The sequence below is a fragment of the Carettochelys insculpta genome, chromosome 4, assembly GCF_033958435.1.
Source record: "Carettochelys insculpta isolate YL-2023 chromosome 4, ASM3395843v1, whole genome shotgun sequence".
NCBI classification, from domain to species: domain Eukaryota; kingdom Metazoa; phylum Chordata; order Testudines; family Carettochelyidae; genus Carettochelys; species Carettochelys insculpta.
In genome coordinates this window covers 3,322,121-3,339,839 of record NC_134140.1, presented here as the reverse complement: position 1 = coordinate 3,339,839, position 17,719 = coordinate 3,322,121, and the positions used below count along the sequence as shown (strand labels likewise).

The following is a 17,719-nucleotide window of genomic DNA, read 5'->3' as shown; positions in this document are numbered from 1 at the left end:
TAAAGTCAGACACCTGACGACTCTCCTTAATGTAGTGCAGGAGAAGACCTGACACTGTACATAGGTTCATCTCTGGAGCTGTACTCCGTCTTAGCCTTTTCTCAGGCCATCAATGCCAGAATGGAGGGAGATGACCAACAACACCACTTGTTAGCTGATGCAGCACAGGCACTCTGGATGGAATCTTAGCTCACCAAGCTATTCATGGACAGGGAACTCACAGGAGAACCAAGGTTTAGCTGTGTCCTTCCTTTTGGCATACAGGGATTTGCACAGTGCACTCTATAAGGAACAATTTTAGGCAGGTCTTTTTTATCTTTGAATGCGATCAGAGTACAAGTGACATGACACACTACTAAGACTAATGTCCCTCTCCTACACAAAACAGGCAACCAGAGTATCTGTCATAAAGCAGAATTGAAGCAATACACAAGGAGCAGGTTGTGAATCCAAGGGTTTTTGTTTATACCATATTGTGCATGCCAAGCAAGACAACAAACAATTTACTAGCAATACAACTAATGGTAATAGCAATACTATGCAGAGAAGCAGGTAGACACTGTAAGGTCTTGTCTTGCTGCCCCACAGAGTGAGGAGGAACAGGGCAATGCCTGTTTCTGCTCTGCCTTTAGCAGCCTCAGGTGCAGCAGATGCAGAGGCACCTAGAGTACATGCAGGACCCCAATGGGCATTACTAGACTGAAGATTTTATGTGCATGAGATGAACACACACCTCAACAGTAGGCTCCAAGTGGACAACTCCTCAAAGGATATTTATTTACCCCAGGAGGACCAAAAAGCTCATTTTTAAAAATATTTAAAATCTGACGATTCACGTGGATTATTCTGATTAACCACTTACCCTATTATGTTAGCACAGTTGTCTCTGAACTACCACCTGTGAACTTTTGGGCCTACATGACTAAACAAAAAAATTCCTATGTTCTCATTAAACATGACTGTGGGTAGGAGGAATGGAGAAAGGTTAAATGTGAGGACTAAAAATTATCTTATGGAGGACAGGATGGAGAAAGGGAGTTGGGAAGGATATGGTGGGGTGGGGCAGCTTAAGTTCCAAACTGATCTTTCTTTCTGCTAAACTTCTAAGCTTGCACATCAGCTGTACTTTGTGGTGCTTTCAGATATATTTAGTTCTTTTCACTTTTAAAAGATGAAGCTGGGAGCTGTTCAATACTCCAACACTAACAAAACAACAATCTAAAAGTGGATGTTCAAACAGTAAGTGGATGGGTAGGGAAGTAGAAGTAGTCTGAAAAAGATCAATGAACCTTTAAATTTAATATTTTCAGAACCACTGGGGAAAGGATGCTTCTAACCATTTGTCTATTTTCCTTTTCAACCAACCCTTTCGCAGAAACTGCTTTTAAATAGGGGAAGAGATTCCACACACTCACAATATTGTTTTAAAAAGATATTCCAAAAAATGCAAGAGTAAATTAAGCAGCAATACTGTAATCTAAAGATGCTATTTTAGAGGGCTCATTAGTAGGCTGCTGGAACACTTCTCTAGCAAGCTCTCAAACTTTGATTTCAGTCTCAATGCATCTAAGTTTTATGACTCCAAAGTACAGTGCACAAAGTAGTGTTTACTTTCATCTACCAAAAGGTTGGACAGTCCACAAAAAGCAAAAAAAAGTTGTCTAATCAAAGAAGAAAATGGTCTTACCTCTACAGGTTCTCTCCTTGGCGACAGATTACAGGTCAGGGTATTCTCACACATATTATACGGGAACTGTTTTAGGAAGCAGCACATTGATTCAGCTGAGTCAGGACTATCCAGCTGAAGAATTGCCTTTAAAAATGTAAAAAACACCACACTTTTTTATATTTTTAAAGGTTAATAAACAAACACAAACAAACAAAGCAAGTCAGACTTTTCTAAGTAAGAGCTACTGGTTACGTTTGCTGTCCTTAAGCATGGGTTTACTAAAGTGATGGTGCTTTTGGATCTGTCTTATTTCCTCTCAACTATTTTCTTTTTTTTAAATTACCTTAAAAACACAAGGTATGGAAAGTATTCTCTCTCACTGGAGCAACTTCTTTTGGTAAAATATAACCTTTTGGGATACATACAGCTCTTCTTTAGATCTGGGAAAGGTACTTAAGAGTATCACAGCTAAATACAAGTTGGAACAAAGTGTTTAGTACAAGAAGTCAACACGTTCTAAGAGACCACTCAAAATGAAAGGATCCGTTAACACGTCTAATGATGGAACAAAAAAGCAGCGTTAGTGGGTTTTAGACTGTTAAAAAAAAAACACTGGATTTGTTACAAGACCATGTTTAAAGGCCATACCTCAAAAAGACAGTATTGCTCTCAGTGTCAGATATTTACGAGACTATCGACACCCCTCAAATATCCACCACAAGCACACTACCGAACTCATTATTTAATCCTCATCCATAAATTTTACATTCAACAAATGCTTTGTCCAAACCACAGGAACAACTATGGGTAAAAGGATGACTCGCCAACCTGCCAATCTCTTCATGTATTCAGTGTTGTTTTAGTTGTGTTAGGCCAAAGATATTAGAATGACATGCCAGGTGAGTTAATGCCTTTTACTGAGCCAACATCTTGTTAATCAAAGAGACAAGTTTTCAAACTACAGAGTTCTTGCTTAGATCATGGAAAGGTGCTGAGAATGTAGTTACTGAGGGCACATCTACATTACCCAGAAGATTGGACCGCTCAGATTGTGTGTGCCTGGTAGGTCAATTGTCTCTCTCTACTGGGGTGGGCAGCAGACCCCTGTATTCTTTGCTATCATTTCTCCTGTCGACCTTCCTCATCAAGAACAGTGAGGTAAGCTGATTCTAGCTACGCAACTGCTGTAGCTGGAACTGTGTATCTGCAATCCACTTACCTGTCTAGAATAAACCAACCCTGAGAGAACTGTGTTTAGGTATAACATTGTCAGTACCATTCCTGGACATCAAGATATATTATGTGCAGTTCAAAAGCCTCTCTCTTTCACTAGCTAAATTTGGTTAAATAAAAGACCTCTGACACCTTGTCTTTCTAACCTCTTCACAAGCCACTTTCAAGAAACATCTTCAACAAACATACCACAACACCAAACATATAGCTCAAATGTACTGACAATATTTTCATCCTTTAGCTAAATGACCAAACTTCCCTGGATTTCAACCACAACATCAGCTACCACCACCACCCACCTAAACAGTCTAGAGCTCTTCACATTAGCATCAGCTTCTCCAAAGCCACAATCATACTCAACATCAGAACCCTATAGATGACTATATACAAGAAATTCATGGATCACGAGTGAGCAAGCTTTTTTTTTTGTTGTGATCCCCTTTCTGGCTCTGCAGTTAGCTGGGGCTGCCCCAACCTGTGACAGGACCACTGGAAGGGAGGAGCCGCCACTCAGGAAGGGGGTGCCACAACACAGGTAACCTCCAGCTCTGCACACATTTGGCAGTTGCTCCTGCCGCAGTCTCCACCACCTCCTCAGCCATGCTGACACAATGAGGCTGTACCACTTGACTCAGGGTCTCTGAATATTCTGATTGGCTGTGGGGGAGGAAGCAGAGGGCTCAGAAGTCAGCAGAAACCGCAGGGAAGTCGATCACACTGCGTCCACCACACATACCTTCACAGATTCAGCAAGTATCCCAAAACACCAAGAAATCTGTTAATTACAGGCAAGCACTTAGATATCACTGAATATTTTCCAACGACGAAATCCAGAATACTTAACATGCTCAAAAGCAGCTTTACCAAACAAGGATAGTGCACAGAGAAGGAGATCACATCATTGAACATGCCACCCAAATATCCACAGAAAAGATGTTTCACCATGGGAAAAGACACCTCTGTAAGCACAATCCTAGCTATTACTTACTGCCTCATACTGGAACCTATACAGAATTATCAAATAATTACAACCCTTATTCAATCAAGGAGAGCCATAACCTGAAAGAAATCTTTGCTGGGATTCAAACAATCCCTCATCTGTGCCCAGCTCATTATCAGAATGAAGCTCCCAGAGACGTGCCCTTACCAAATCAAAGCATCATCAGATATAAAACCTGAAAAAAGATCTCTACTTCCTTAATGATCAATACCACCAACCCTCTATAATGGTCAAGATCCAGAATCCTCCTCAAAATATTATAGAAAAGGAGGACTGGAAGGGACCAACAGTGAGCTAGTCCCATCCCCTCCATGAAACACCTGTTGTGATAGGTCTCATTCACTGCCCTAAATACCCCACGAACCACAGCAGCAAAAGCTCATTGTCCAGCCATTTGGGATAATGGTGAGTGCTAGTTAACCAAACAGTCTGGTTAATTAAGAATAAGTTTTGCACTACAAATCCCTATTGTGTACAGCAAGATTACTAAAAATACACACCAGTAAAAGTATAATGAGCATAACTAAATATTCTTGTTGTAATTCAGTAAAAACTTCAGGATCTTGCTGTGCCTGAGGGTTATTATCAACACTGATCATCACTTACAATAGATGGAGAGGTGTAGGAAACTGGGCAGAACATGTACTGATCCTATGACATGTGCCAGAAACAGCTTTTTGGCATTAATTACAGAATCATAGAATACTAGAACTGGACGGGACCTGAAGAGTACAGTCATCGCCAATCTGTTACTTCAGTTATTTCAGCCTTCAGTCTCCTTTGCATGTAAGCAGAGAGCAGAATGTGCAACCGCATGATCTCCTGGGCACTATAGCATGGACTGCCTTTCTGCAAGTGTAATTATCAAATCAAAATTCGAAACAGCCATTCCCCAAGTTACTTTGTCCTATCCACTAAAACCTTCTTCACTGCCTTCATCAGTACCCTTTGACTTTTATTTTTTCAGAATTCAAAACATTCTCTATTATTTTTGTATCAGTAACTGCTTGAAACGCTCCAACGTCCATGGCAGCTTCAACCTGTTCTTCTGTCTCATTTCTCTGAAGTTTGCTGATTGAGTGTTGGAGCATCTGCCATTCAATGGCCTATAAAGGGGTAAAGAAACCCTTGAAAGGCTATGCAGGAGGCAGCCTACAGGAGAGCACTTAGAGAAGCAGCCAGCTAGGACAAAACTGCACCATATCGGGACTCCTGGAAATATCAGCTTCAGCCAATTCCCTGGAGCTCAAGAAGGGAGGACTGGCAGACTTGCAGAAGGAAGGAAGCTAACACCTGGAACAGAACTCTGCTCGGCAGCAATAGAAGAGCAGGAGCAAGCTCCCAGCTATCTGTTGGTTGGCTGAGGAGCTGAGACAAGGGTGGAAAAGGTGCCAGGGCTGCAGGGAACAGGATCAGAGAAATAAACTGTGGGGGTGGAGGGACACAGCACATGGCTGACAACAATAGGGTTCGTTGCCTGGAAAATGGAGTGGGGGTGATGCACCCTTTTTGCCACCACTCAGGAAGAAAAGGCTGTAACTCTGTGTAGTTTAACAGCTTGTCTTTCTCAACAACAAAAGTTGGTCCAATAAAGATTCTCTCAGACATCTTGTCTCTCAATATCCTAAGACCAACATGGCCACATCATCACAGCAAACAACAATTACAAAATAAATTCTCTTTTCTGATACACTCCTTGTCCTGGCCTGCATCTAAACAATAAAACATTCCCTATAAACAATTTTGGTAAACATCTTTTTGTTACTGAGCTGATGTTTGGAAGGGTCGCCTGAGAAGCATGAAGAGCACCATCACCAAATATGGCTGGACCCACGGAGTTAGGGCACAAGCCCAGATTTAAGACAGTCAGTTTCAGCTTTGATGTGGCTGTAACTGTAAATACCCTCTTGGGGCTAAAGGAGAGGCATGTGAGTGTCATTATATTGGGGGATAAGAAAGAACGTATAGGTGACCATCAACCAATGAATTTAACTGTGCATAAAGGGCTACAGAATAAACAAAAAAGTTTCTAATATTTCATTAATAATTGCAGGTAATACACTAATGCAACAGCAGACAGATTTTCAGATTGAAAACTCATTGCTGATTTAAAGTTTCTTCAAATACTTTTTATAAAACTGCTCTTATTAGGGTGACCACCCATCCTGTATTGGGCAGGATAGTCCTGTATTCAGGGAGCCAAAAAGGTGCCCCAACTTATTTTTCAAATGAGACCAAGTGGGTCGTATTTGTCCCTCCCCGGTGACCTTTCCCTGTGCTAGCTGGAGACTCACAGGGCTTTTTTCCTGGCCACTGCCATTTTAAAATGCAGCTCCCAGCCTGCTGCACCACTAGGATGCCACTGAAAGACCCAGCCTTGCTTGGGCATACGGTTGGGCTGGGGACAGAAAACCGGGGGCTGGAGTGAGGAGCTGGGGCTGTCATCGTGCAGGGCTGGGGCTATCGCCAGAGACCCCTCCACTGCCAGTCCCTGCCAGGGGGCTGAGGTGGAGCCAAAGCACTACTGCAGCTGGGAACCTGCACAGTGCAGGAGCAAAGCCTCCCTCCCCCACACCCCCGCCCCATCACAGGGCCAGGGCTGGAGCTCTGTATGGTGTGGGGGCCCCCTTGGTCATCCCACGGGGCTGGAACCCCCCTCCCGGAGTCCCACCACAGGGCTGGGGTGGAGCTGGGGCTGGAGCCCTACTAGGGCGGCCTTGGCTGTGGACCTGGGACCAGTGCTGTGCGTGGCGTGATAGCAGAGCCGTCCCCGCCTCCCCCCAGCCCTCGCCACATCACAGGGCCAGGGCCATGGCCGGAGCCTTGTACTGTGTGGGGACAAAGCCCCCTTGGCTGTCCCAAAGGGCCAGAGTCCCCCTGCCCTGGAGACCTGTGCGGCATGGGGCTAGGGCCAGAGCCCCTCTGGAGTCTGCAGCACCGAGCCCTGAAGAGCCACATCACTTGAATGGTTATCAAGCAGAAACTGCCATCAGCATGGGTGCGTGTCCTCTGGAGTAGTGGTTGAAGATGAAGGGACATATGACACTCTAGCACATCTGGCACATGAATTTCTTGTGTCAGTGCCTATGACAATGCAATGAGAATGCCCATATTCCCTTTCTGGGGACACTGTAAATAAGCAGCAGGCAGCATTATGTCCTACAATTGTAAACAAGATTCAGCAACTGACTGAACAAGAAGCAGAACTGAGTAGACCTGTAGGCTCTAAAGTTTCACTGAGTAGAGAGGCAACTTTCAAAAATAAAACATAAAATTAAATATAAAATACATAAAATAAAAAAATGCGTCTGAATGAGTCTTCAGAATTTTAAAATTCCAAAAAGATAGATTTTTTGACATACGGAAGTATTGTTCCAAAATTTTGAAATTTTCCTGTGGAATGGGAAGTTTGGGTTCTAGCCCTCTTACATTTGATTTCCCATCTTGAAAAGCAATATTTGGTAGCTGTCTTTCTGACAACTCATTCCATTTTCTTCAAAGCCTAATGTAACTATTCCTGAATGACCCTGAGTAGATAGTTATAAAACAGCACTCCTCTTCTCCATGACACAAGATGCACTGGTTCATAGCAGCAATAGGAAGAATCAAGAATCCAACTTTTAATCTCTTGAATTGCAGTGTATGTTGCTTCTAAGGGAACATCAGACAATTTACTTTTTTTTTTTTTTTTAAATGAAGGGTTTCAAATGCCAAGATTAAAATATACGTACCTTCTTCTTATTCTTCAACACAACATAGTGATCCACCTTCCCAAATCGAAGTCCCACGCAAACTACTTCAAGTTCTGTGTATCCATCATCTGGTAAGTTACCAAGATGCACAAACTGATTATACAAAGTTTCTGTATTTACCTACAAGAAAAGCAGGAAGACTTGAAATTTGAAAAAGTTGAAATGAGCTGGTAAATGCAAGAAAATTACAGTGAAAATCCTGTCATATCTGAAAAGAAAAAGTATTCTTATATACACCTTTTTACTCAGATTCAACTGACCAATCTTTAGTTAACTTAAAAACATTCTACACTGCCTTCCAGGTGACTAATAACCCTACTGTTCTGAAAACACTGTATATTACCCACTGTAAATACTTGGTGAGATGCATTAATTCCTAAACAGTACACAGATCTCTACAAAGAATGAATCATTCTCAGTTGGACTCATTGAGCTACAATGACTGGCAGGTGTATACCTTTATTAAAGCTGACGGAGGCACTCCTAGGACTCCTATTAAATGTCTAACACTTGCATGCATTCATAGCATATAGCCAAATAAAAAGTGTATGCTTATTCAGCATGCTTCTTGTTACTGATCTATGAGTTCCTAATGACTACAGACTTCTAAGTAAACAAAAAGCAGAGTAATAAAGGCCTGGCTTCTAGTGCTTTTTTAAATTAAATTTTTAAATTGAATGCAATGTTTACACAATGTTTTATTAATTTAGAATGCACTCAGTGTAGGAGCTAGACCAGTGGTAGGCAACCTGTGTCCCAAAGTCTGCATAAGGCCCACTGAAGTTCTGTGTGTGTGCCACGAGATATTTTATTTACCACTGCCCACGCAAAGGGTTTCCAGATAGTGCTAGTGTGTTCATCACATAGGATTTTTCCTGTCAGTATTACAAAAGTGACACACACATAAATAAAGGGTACATGAAGTGAGGTTTGTATAACAGCAAACAACATTTTCCACTGTGTGGAAATTCTCGCTGCATCTAAGTGTTGCTATGGTTCAGTCGGCACACCCTGAAAACTCTAGGTATGCAACTGCAATAGCAAAACTACCTTATCCCAGGAGACCACCTTTGTTACAATAATTCTGTGGCCTACTGAAATGGAGGGCAACTCACGTAAGCTACTCGTTAGCTTAGGTTGCCCCTCACTGAACTATACGTCTAAATTATAAAACAAAAATTAGCAAATGGCTAATTTACTGACCAATTTTTAAATCATCTCTAACTTACCTTTGAATTGCCATCTTTAATAATAGCTGTAAATATAGCTTCCTAAAAAGAAGAAACAAGGTGTTAAGGTTCTGAACTTGAAAAGACTATTGGTAAGGCTGCTTGTAATTGGAAGGCATAGCACTCCACCACTACCACCAATAATATACAGGACTTGAAAACTTCCATTGCCATACTAATCTTTCCCAAGTTCATGTGATTGACACTGCCATCCTTTCTCTCAAAATTACCTTCCTCATGATGATCAAAGTCTCCCTGACAAACAAAAACTCTGTCTATATTACACACTTAGTGATTAAAAAAGAAAAAGTACAAAAGCAAGAAGCATTAAAACAGGCTACACCCAATGGTCACACCTATAGTAAGTGCCCTGAAAAGGGAGAAGGTAAAACTTGCAATCAACATATCAATAACTTGAAACAGTGGGGAGCCACTGGATATCAACTAGAGAGAAGCAGTCTGGACATGAAGGGACAGACTATGAAAATGTGTGTTGAATAACTGCAGTCCTCCTAAAAAGAAGAAAAAATTGCTCTCTATTTCATCTGCTTACCTCATCTTTTATATTCTTGTATTCTGGTGCCATGGTAATGCAGAGCTGATTTCCATCCATCGACATTGGGAAGCAGGTATAAAATTTAACCATGGAATCTGCAGATTTCTGAGTTATTTCCAGATATGCCTTTCAAACAAAAAAGAAAAAAGTCTAAGTGGTCTCCCAAAGCATAATACAAAAGGCAGAACCATTGGGTCCACTTCAAGTTATTTCAACATCTGAACTTATCAATATATTTGGGTGATGATGATATACCAGAAAACATTTTTCTAAATATCAATCATCATACCTTTTTATGAGAAGACAAAATTAAAATATCTTTCAGTCCTCCAAATGGCTTTGTTAGGTTAGAAACTTCCTCAACAGAATATCCTTTATCCGGTAAGTTTGAAATAAGAACAACACATGTGTCATCAAGTTCCTGCCAACAAAGAAAGGTACAGATATTCATTAATCCTTGCTTTTGGTCTTCAACAGTCAGTCTTTCTGTATTTAAATTTCAATGTAACAAAGAGGTGGCTGTGTTAGTATGTTTTTGTTGATGGGTTTGGCAGTTTTTATTGTCCCGCCCCACCCTTTTTTTGGTGTCCTGTACTTATAAATGTCAGTCTGTACTGGAAATGAGATTGATCTGATGAAGAGCATCTGTCCCACAAAAGCTCATCACCAAATAAATAATTTTGTTAGTCTTTAAAATGTTACATTTCTGCTGCTTTGTTTTGTTAAATTTCATTGTTTATCTTGAAAGTGCATGTATTATTCTCAGATAACACAACATTAAACTGTGGTTAAGGTTGAATACATAGCAGAAATTTAATAAAACTAACGATCCTGTAATTATCTCAAAAGCAAGCATTACAAACCCAGAAAGCGCAGAATTTAACATTAAGCTTAAAATAAATTTGAAACAAAAATAAATTGGAAACTAAAAGCACCCAAATTGCCTTTATTTTGCAATGCATCGATGCCATGTAATAACCATAACTACATAAGAAGATCTAAAAGTCACTGATTAAATTACGCTGGGTTATTCCTGAATTTCCTGGGTTTGTAATGCTTGTTTCTGTAATTCTTAGTGTTCCTTTAAAAATTTATCAACTTCATCTTTGTGTTTTTTCTTAATGTTACTAGATGATACTTCTAGTGATTATGAAGATATGTTACACTAACCTCAAACCTTTATTACTTCAAATTGTTAAAGAGCCAAGTGCACCAAGGCACACTGGCTGCTTTGTGCTGTTCCACACATGCATATGAACATCTCTTCTCTCCTTACTGCCAACGTATTGGAACACCATAACCAAACAGCCTCCCTCTTTTTTTTAAATAGAGCAGATATGCACAATGACTAGTTTTTAAAAACAAAGGTTTAATGTTAAGAGTAATGTTTCACTATTTTTCTTCAAAGGCTTCTTCAGAATGAGTCAGTGAATAATACTCTTCTACAGAGACTTCCACTAACCACCCTCTTTAAAATGGCTGCCAAATCCTCTTATTTTCAATTAATGGGAAGCTACAAGACTGCAATTATCAGAATAGCCTTTAAATTGGCCACTGTCTGATGACTGGTCCCAATGAGAAAGAAGCCAGACAGCTGTAGGGTAGATGGTGGGCAGCACATCATCTTCACCCGTCCCTCTTGAAGACCAAAACAGACAACCATTAATCCTAAACCAAAATCTCGGTCTATATGCAATACAAAAAAATTTTAGTACAAGTTTAACTATAAGAATACGAAGGGTCTCTGCTCGTCCACTATTAGGGGCATGTTATATAAATACAGCATTAGTTTAAATTGAAACTAATTAAGATTTATTTGGGCCACGTCTACAATAGCCCCCTCCTTTTGGAAGGGGCATGGTAATGAGCGAGTTGGGAAGATGCTAATGAGGCACTGCCATGAATATGTGGCACCTCGTTAGCATAATGCGGGCTGCGCGCTATTCAAAAGCGCCGCTTTCAAACTGCATGCTGCCAGGGTAGACAGGGGCCTTTTGAAAGGACCTCCCTGTACTTTGAAAGTCCCGTCCTTCCTATTTGGTTTTAGGAAGAAGGGGCTTTCGAAAGGCCCCCGTCTACATGGGCAGCACTTGATTCGAAAGCAGCGCTTTCAAACTGCACGCAGCTGCCATTATGCTAATGGGGTGCTGCCATTAGCATCTTCCCAACTCACTCATTACCATGCCCCCTCCGAAAGGAGGGGGCTAGTGTAACATAGCCTTGCTGAATAAGCACAGAGAGGAATCTGTGTTAGTCTCTCTTCACAAAACAAAAAAGCAGTCATGTAGCACTTTAAAGACTAATAAAATAATGTATTAGGTGATGAGCTTTTGTGGGGCAGACCCACTTTTTCAGATCTGGAAATAGCACTGAAAGTGAACCGGCATGATGAATATACAACAAAGAGATAGAAAATGAAACAAAAGCAAACAAAAAAAATACACACACACAAAACATGAAAACTGACAGATCAGCTGGGGACAAAAAGGGTCAGCAGGGGAGGAAGAAAACTTACTGCAAGTGTCTATTAAGTTAAGTTTCAACCTCTGTTACATATTCATCATGCCAGTTCATTTTCAGAGCTATTTCCAGATCTGAAGTGGGTGTGCCTGACAAAGCTCATTGCCTAATAAATTATTTTGTTAGTCTTTGAAGTTCTACATAAGATTTACTTGTAATTTCTCAATAAATTCATCCTGTATTCACAGAACCAACACTATAATTTTCAAGAGGATATAAAAACCAGAGGATTAAATTCCTACTTTAAAAGTAAGTCTCAGCTTCAAACCTATGGCCATGATCTGTTAATACTGCCCATGTGCTCAAGGCACTGACCCACCCTACAGAGTTTATACTCTGATGTGACCCATTCCTGTATCTCAGTCAATGTGGTAACTTATACTAAGGTGATGACATCACATTACTTACATGAGTTTACACTGTTTTTAAATTAAAAAAAAAATTAAGAGGAGCCAGTAATTGACCAACTGCTCTCCCACTTCCTCCCGGGGGTTCCAGGCGAGGGTTCCGCCAGCAGAGCTCCACACCTTCTGACCAGGGTTCCCACAGCTGGGGCTGCCAGCAGGTTCCCAGCTATGGGACTGGCAGGATCCCCTGCCATCCACACATAATCTGAAGATACTGAGATTGCTATTGGTTTAGATTACATTAGCCAGGCTAGGGGGGGCCCTGGTAACTGCAGGGATGAAAATTGGGTCTGACATAAAAAGTTTGCCATCTCTGGCATAGAGCAATAAGGATGAAGGGGGAGATCAGGGAAAGGGCATGGAAGATGGCACAAAGAACATAATCCATAAACATTCTCAGACTCTGGTCCTTAGACCTCCAGCAGAAACTCCAAAAGCTTTCCAGTTAGCCCACAAAAATAAACTTGCGGAACAGGAAAGGTGTTGGAGGAAAAAGTGGCCCAAAACAAAGTCTTTCCCTTTCAAAGCGGACTGCAGAATGAAAACTTGGAGAGTCATTACTCTATAACCTACATACATATTGAGAAAGACCAGGAACATAATATGGATTACAAAAATTACTTCCATTTGCATATCTGCCTCTCTCTTACAAACCCATCCAAATCTGAAGAACATGTGGAATCTGCAGAAGTTTCTTTGCTGGCCCTATACATATTATGCATATAAACAGAGACCTGAGATTCTGCTAATGTCCACATCCATACATTTCATCAACCCTGAATTCATACTTGAGAAATAAAGATTTTTGTATTTTGATTTGAATGTGAAATCTGACCTTGCTGGCTGGCTCAGTTGATTCTTCGCTCTTTGTAGACTCTACAGTAGCTTCTGAGGATTGGGCCGGGGGGGGGGGAGGAGAGTAGATGGGAAAATGTTTACATTAGTAGATCTACAATTATATCAAATACAGATATATCAAAAAAGCCATATATACTATCTCAAAGTATTCAGAAGGCAAATATATTCACTTGCTTAAAATGTTCCTACTTAAGATTTATGGCTTCAGTCCTTCTGAACACAAATATCAGTGACAAAATACTGGACGTGTCTTCACTTACTGGACATGGAGAAAAAAAATCACACTGGTGATGCATACATGTAACTGGAATTATAAACCAAATTTATTCAGAAAAAATAGTTTTTAAGAGCAATAGGACTTTGCACTTGAAAAGTGTGCACAGAAAAACGAAGACAGAAGCATAATTACATGCAGGGAAGTAGCCACAACCACAAGGTTGTGAGAAACAACCAAATCTGTGATACAGGCACAGTAAAAGAGTGCTCGTCTATACTGCACAAATACCTACCTTCCTGTAACTTGTCTGGCAGCCATGAGCCACTATCACTAGCTGGCAAGGGAAACACACTATCAGGCACATTGTAATCAAGTATTAATCGTGTTGTGTGTGATTAAATGCTATTTAGAATCAAGCATGTCAGAAACTGGTTAGAATCCCAGTTATAAGAAACAGCGTAACCAGGGCCTATTTTAGTTAATTTTACACAGCTAACCTGAGGCACCATGAAGCACCCCAGTTAAAACCTTTCCAGAGCATCATCTGTTATCTATAAGCTATCTTGGACAATGATCCCTCACTCCCACAGACCTGGGGAGGCAGGCCAGTCCTGGCCTACAGTCTGCCAACCTCAAACAAATTTGCACCCACAACTATAGACCACTCCACAGTAGCTCTAAACCTGGAACCAAACCTTTCAACAAACCTTGGTGCCAACTCTGCTCACACATCTCCACCAGCGATATCATCACAGGACTTAACCACATCAACCACACCATCAGGGGCTCTTTTAATTGCACATCTGCTAATACAATATATGCCATCATGTACCAGCAATGCCCCATGGCAATATACATTGGCCAAACTGGACAGTCTCTACATAAAAAAATAACATACAAAAACCTGTAGGAGAACACTTCAATCTGCCAGGAAAAAGTAGCCATCCTATGACAAAAAAACCTTCAAAAACAGACTCTAAAGAGAAACAGCAGAGCTGCAATTCATTTGCAAATTTGACACCATTACATCAAGAATTGAACAGAGCCTGGGAGTGGCTGGCCAATTACAAAAGCCACTTCTCCTCTCTCAGGCTGTCTCTACACTAGCCCCCTTCTTCAAAGGGAGCATGGTAATCAGCTGAACCAAGATGCTACAATGAATATGCAGCATCTCATTAGGCTAATTCTCCCCATGGAAACTTTGAAGTTGCAAACTTCTAAGTGCCAGCATGCCATGTAGCCCTTTTTTTGGGGAGTAAGGCACTTCAAAGTTGCATGGGTACTTCAGAGTTTGCAACTTCAAAGTTGCCGTGGGGAGAATTAGCCTAATGAGGAGCTGCATATTCATTGCAGCACGTCATTGGTATTCTCCACCCTGGCTGATTACCACGCCCCCTTTGAAAAATGTGGCAAGTGTAGACATAGCCTTGATGTTCACACCTCCACTTTAGCTACTGATAATGGGCCACATTCTCCCTGACTAAACTGACCTAGTTTCTCCTCTTGCTGTTCACAACTCCACATCAACTGCTGATGGGCCACATCCTCCGTGACTGAACAGGCATTCAACTCTGGCCCTCCTCTCGACCCAGATTTCCTCCTTTTCATAAGCCCATATATTTAAACCCTCCTCTGGAACCCCCTACTCATGCATCTGATGAAGCGGGTCTTTGCCCATGACAGCTTATGCTCCAAAATATCTGTTAGTCTATAAGGTGCCACAGGACTTCTTGTTGTTTTTCCACGATTAAATGAGTTGGTGAAAGAGTTAGAAATAAACTTCAGAATGTTCATGCCTTCGCTACAGCCACCTGTAAATAAATAACTCACTGCTACAAATGTAAAAGTTCTCTATAAGTGGTAAGTATTATACATCTTCAAGTATATATTTTTTCATTATAGGTTTTTCCCCTCACCCACCATTCCCCTCCTGCAAAAAAGTGCTTGCATATTTTTCTCATGAGCCTACTTGAAGCACTTTCCTTCTTGGTACACTCATCTGTCTTCACTTCCACAGTTCTATGGGTGTCAATTTTCTACACAAAAATCGAAAGGTTCATGACAGAAGCAAAACGCTTTATTTAGAGTGCAGTATACCTTTGTTGGCTGTAGATTCCACATTTGACTCCATCTCCACCATAGGAGTTAGTGTAATTTCCTCTGCAAGAATAATTTTAAAGTAGCTATCAGATCAGTAGTAACTTCACAAAACTTAATATATGCATTAAGTTATCATTTCAAACCTACCTGGCAGGGCTACAAGCTCACTCATTTCTTTGGTCTCATCCTCTCCAGCTTGCTTAGATTCTGTGGTTGCCTTAGCCTCCACAGCCTTCTTAGATTCTATGTTCATTTTAGACTCAGTCTGCTTTGCTTCTGCTACTTTTTTAGTTTTTGCATCCTTCTTTTTGGATTCTGCAGACTTCTTAGGATCAATGTGCTTCTTTTCACTAGCTTTTGCTGTGTTGGGGGAAGTGAGAACAAAGCATTCATTATTTCAACATTTAAAGTACCTTATTTGCAAACAAAGATATAATACAGCTCCTGTTAGATGGCTGTCTTAGGGATCATCTCCAGCTCAGCTTTAACATACCCATGATCATCTGATCCCTCCTCCCCTACACTTTTTTTTTCTTTTTTTCAACCCCAAACAGGACACAGGACTATTTAATTAAATCCCTGGAGTTTAAAAGTTTAATTAAAAACTCTTGATTTTTAGGGGTTTTTCTTCTTATTTAGAGAGAAGATGGGTATTTGTAGGAGGTGATAATTTTTCCCAGACTTAAAAGATGTAGTCTATAGTAACATGTAAGAAGCACAGACTACAGATCTACAAGGAAAGAAGGGTTGAGAGTGGTGCCTCCTCCAATGACTCAAGACATTGGTGAAAGTGAACACACCATCACTAACAGTCTGAGCTTCAACTCTCTATTCTTCCGTGCCCTAGACTTGACAGTGACGTAGAAATTCTACTTCTGGGAGACATGGGACTCATCCAAGCAATAGATACATCTAGTGTGGCCATTATTCACAGGTATGGCCTCTTTGTAGGAGAGAAGAATTTGAAAGCTGATGGGGTAGGTATTACCAACCACCTGCGAGAAAGACAAGTCTCCTCAAGGAGGAAAAAAAATTACATTACCATTAACATTTACCAGCTAACTAGAACTACTACTACTAATTATCTACAACTAATCTTAAGCATATAAAACCAACTACAAAATAGGCAAGGCATGCTCAAGGCAGACAAATTAGTAATCTCTCCCAGGCCAAAGCAATGGAGAAAACTACACAAGCAGTTAGTCTGTGCATCCCTACATAGCCTTGGTGTGCGTCATGAGGAATAGGGTGTGTCAAACAGATTGGAAGCAGAAAAAGTTCCAATCAAGGGCTGTAGAACTGTATGCACTCCTGAACAGAAACAGCTATAGGGACACCAGAGAACTGGTCTATGTTTTCACAATACCCAAGCACACAGAACCTATCCAGTCATTATTAAGCATCACCACTTTCTGATGATTAAGTCATTTTGGTAAGTAGGTTCTTCCAATAATTATTGGTGCTTTATTCAGAAACATGTCAAACCCTGAGTGAGGGATCTTACTCTTAATTCAGTTGAATATCAGAACCTGGAATTTTAGGTATCTATTCTGCCAACTGTGCTTAGTTGAGAAATAAGACTTCTTAGAACAGTGTTTCCAAAACTGGGGGAGGGGTGGAGCAGCAGCAGAATGTTCAATGGGAAATGGGGCTGAAAAGAGAGTTCTGGGAACACCTCAATGACTCTGGTTTTACTTTTGCTTCCTAACACAAATATGTCAGGTAGGTGTAAGGATGGTCCACCACCTGAAACCTACCTCCATTCCCTACTTCTGTAGGCAAGGGTTATACGCCTTTTGCAAACAGCCTCTAAACAGTGGTGCTATCATGAAACAACTGCTAGCCTGGGGCAAGATGCAAGAGAACATAAGGTGTGAGACAGCTTGTCTACTAATCAATCTATTTCCAAGGGGACTCCCAGGGGAAAACAGCTGGGACTCTTTGCCTAAAGAGCTTGTTTTAGAAGGAAAACAATTTCTGCATGTTTTTACTGAAAAAGTGAAAATCCCATTTGCCTTACCTGAAATGGCTGACGTTTTCTTAGTTTTACTATCTGCTTGCACTGCTGTTTTCTTTGTCACTTCATGTTTACCTAAGCAAAATAATTATAACTTAAGAACTCAACATAAGCAAGGGGTGCTGGCCTGGCTTGAAGAAGTAATAGCCAAATGTCTTTCT

At 40.9% G+C, this 17,719-nt stretch overlaps 1 protein-coding gene across 5 annotated transcripts in view; it reads right to left on the bottom strand.

The window, feature by feature from the left end:
- ZNF638 (zinc finger protein 638) overlaps positions 1 to 17,719 on the bottom strand; it is a 72,052-nt gene that overhangs the window by 24,883 nt on the left and 29,450 nt on the right. For 4 of the 5 annotated variants that reach the window (XM_074992185.1, XM_074992188.1, XM_074992187.1 and 1 more), the window contains exons 12-21: positions 17,562 to 17,633; positions 15,689 to 15,901; positions 15,539 to 15,601; positions 13,734 to 13,775; positions 13,202 to 13,254; positions 9,729 to 9,860; positions 9,437 to 9,565; positions 8,884 to 8,925; positions 7,634 to 7,774; positions 1,688 to 1,813 (exon numbers count right to left, since the gene is read on the bottom strand). In XM_074992185.1, coding sequence (XP_074848286.1) covers positions 1,688 to 1,813; positions 7,634 to 7,774; positions 8,884 to 8,925; positions 9,437 to 9,565; positions 9,729 to 9,860; positions 13,202 to 13,254; positions 13,734 to 13,775; positions 15,539 to 15,601; positions 15,689 to 15,901; positions 17,562 to 17,633 — 1,013 coding nt within the window. The remainder of the gene's footprint in view (positions 1 to 1,687; positions 1,814 to 7,633; positions 7,775 to 8,883; positions 8,926 to 9,436; positions 9,566 to 9,728; positions 9,861 to 13,201; positions 13,255 to 13,733; positions 13,776 to 15,538; positions 15,602 to 15,688; positions 15,902 to 17,561; positions 17,634 to 17,719) is intronic. The other variant, XM_074992186.1, reaches the window with a different exon arrangement.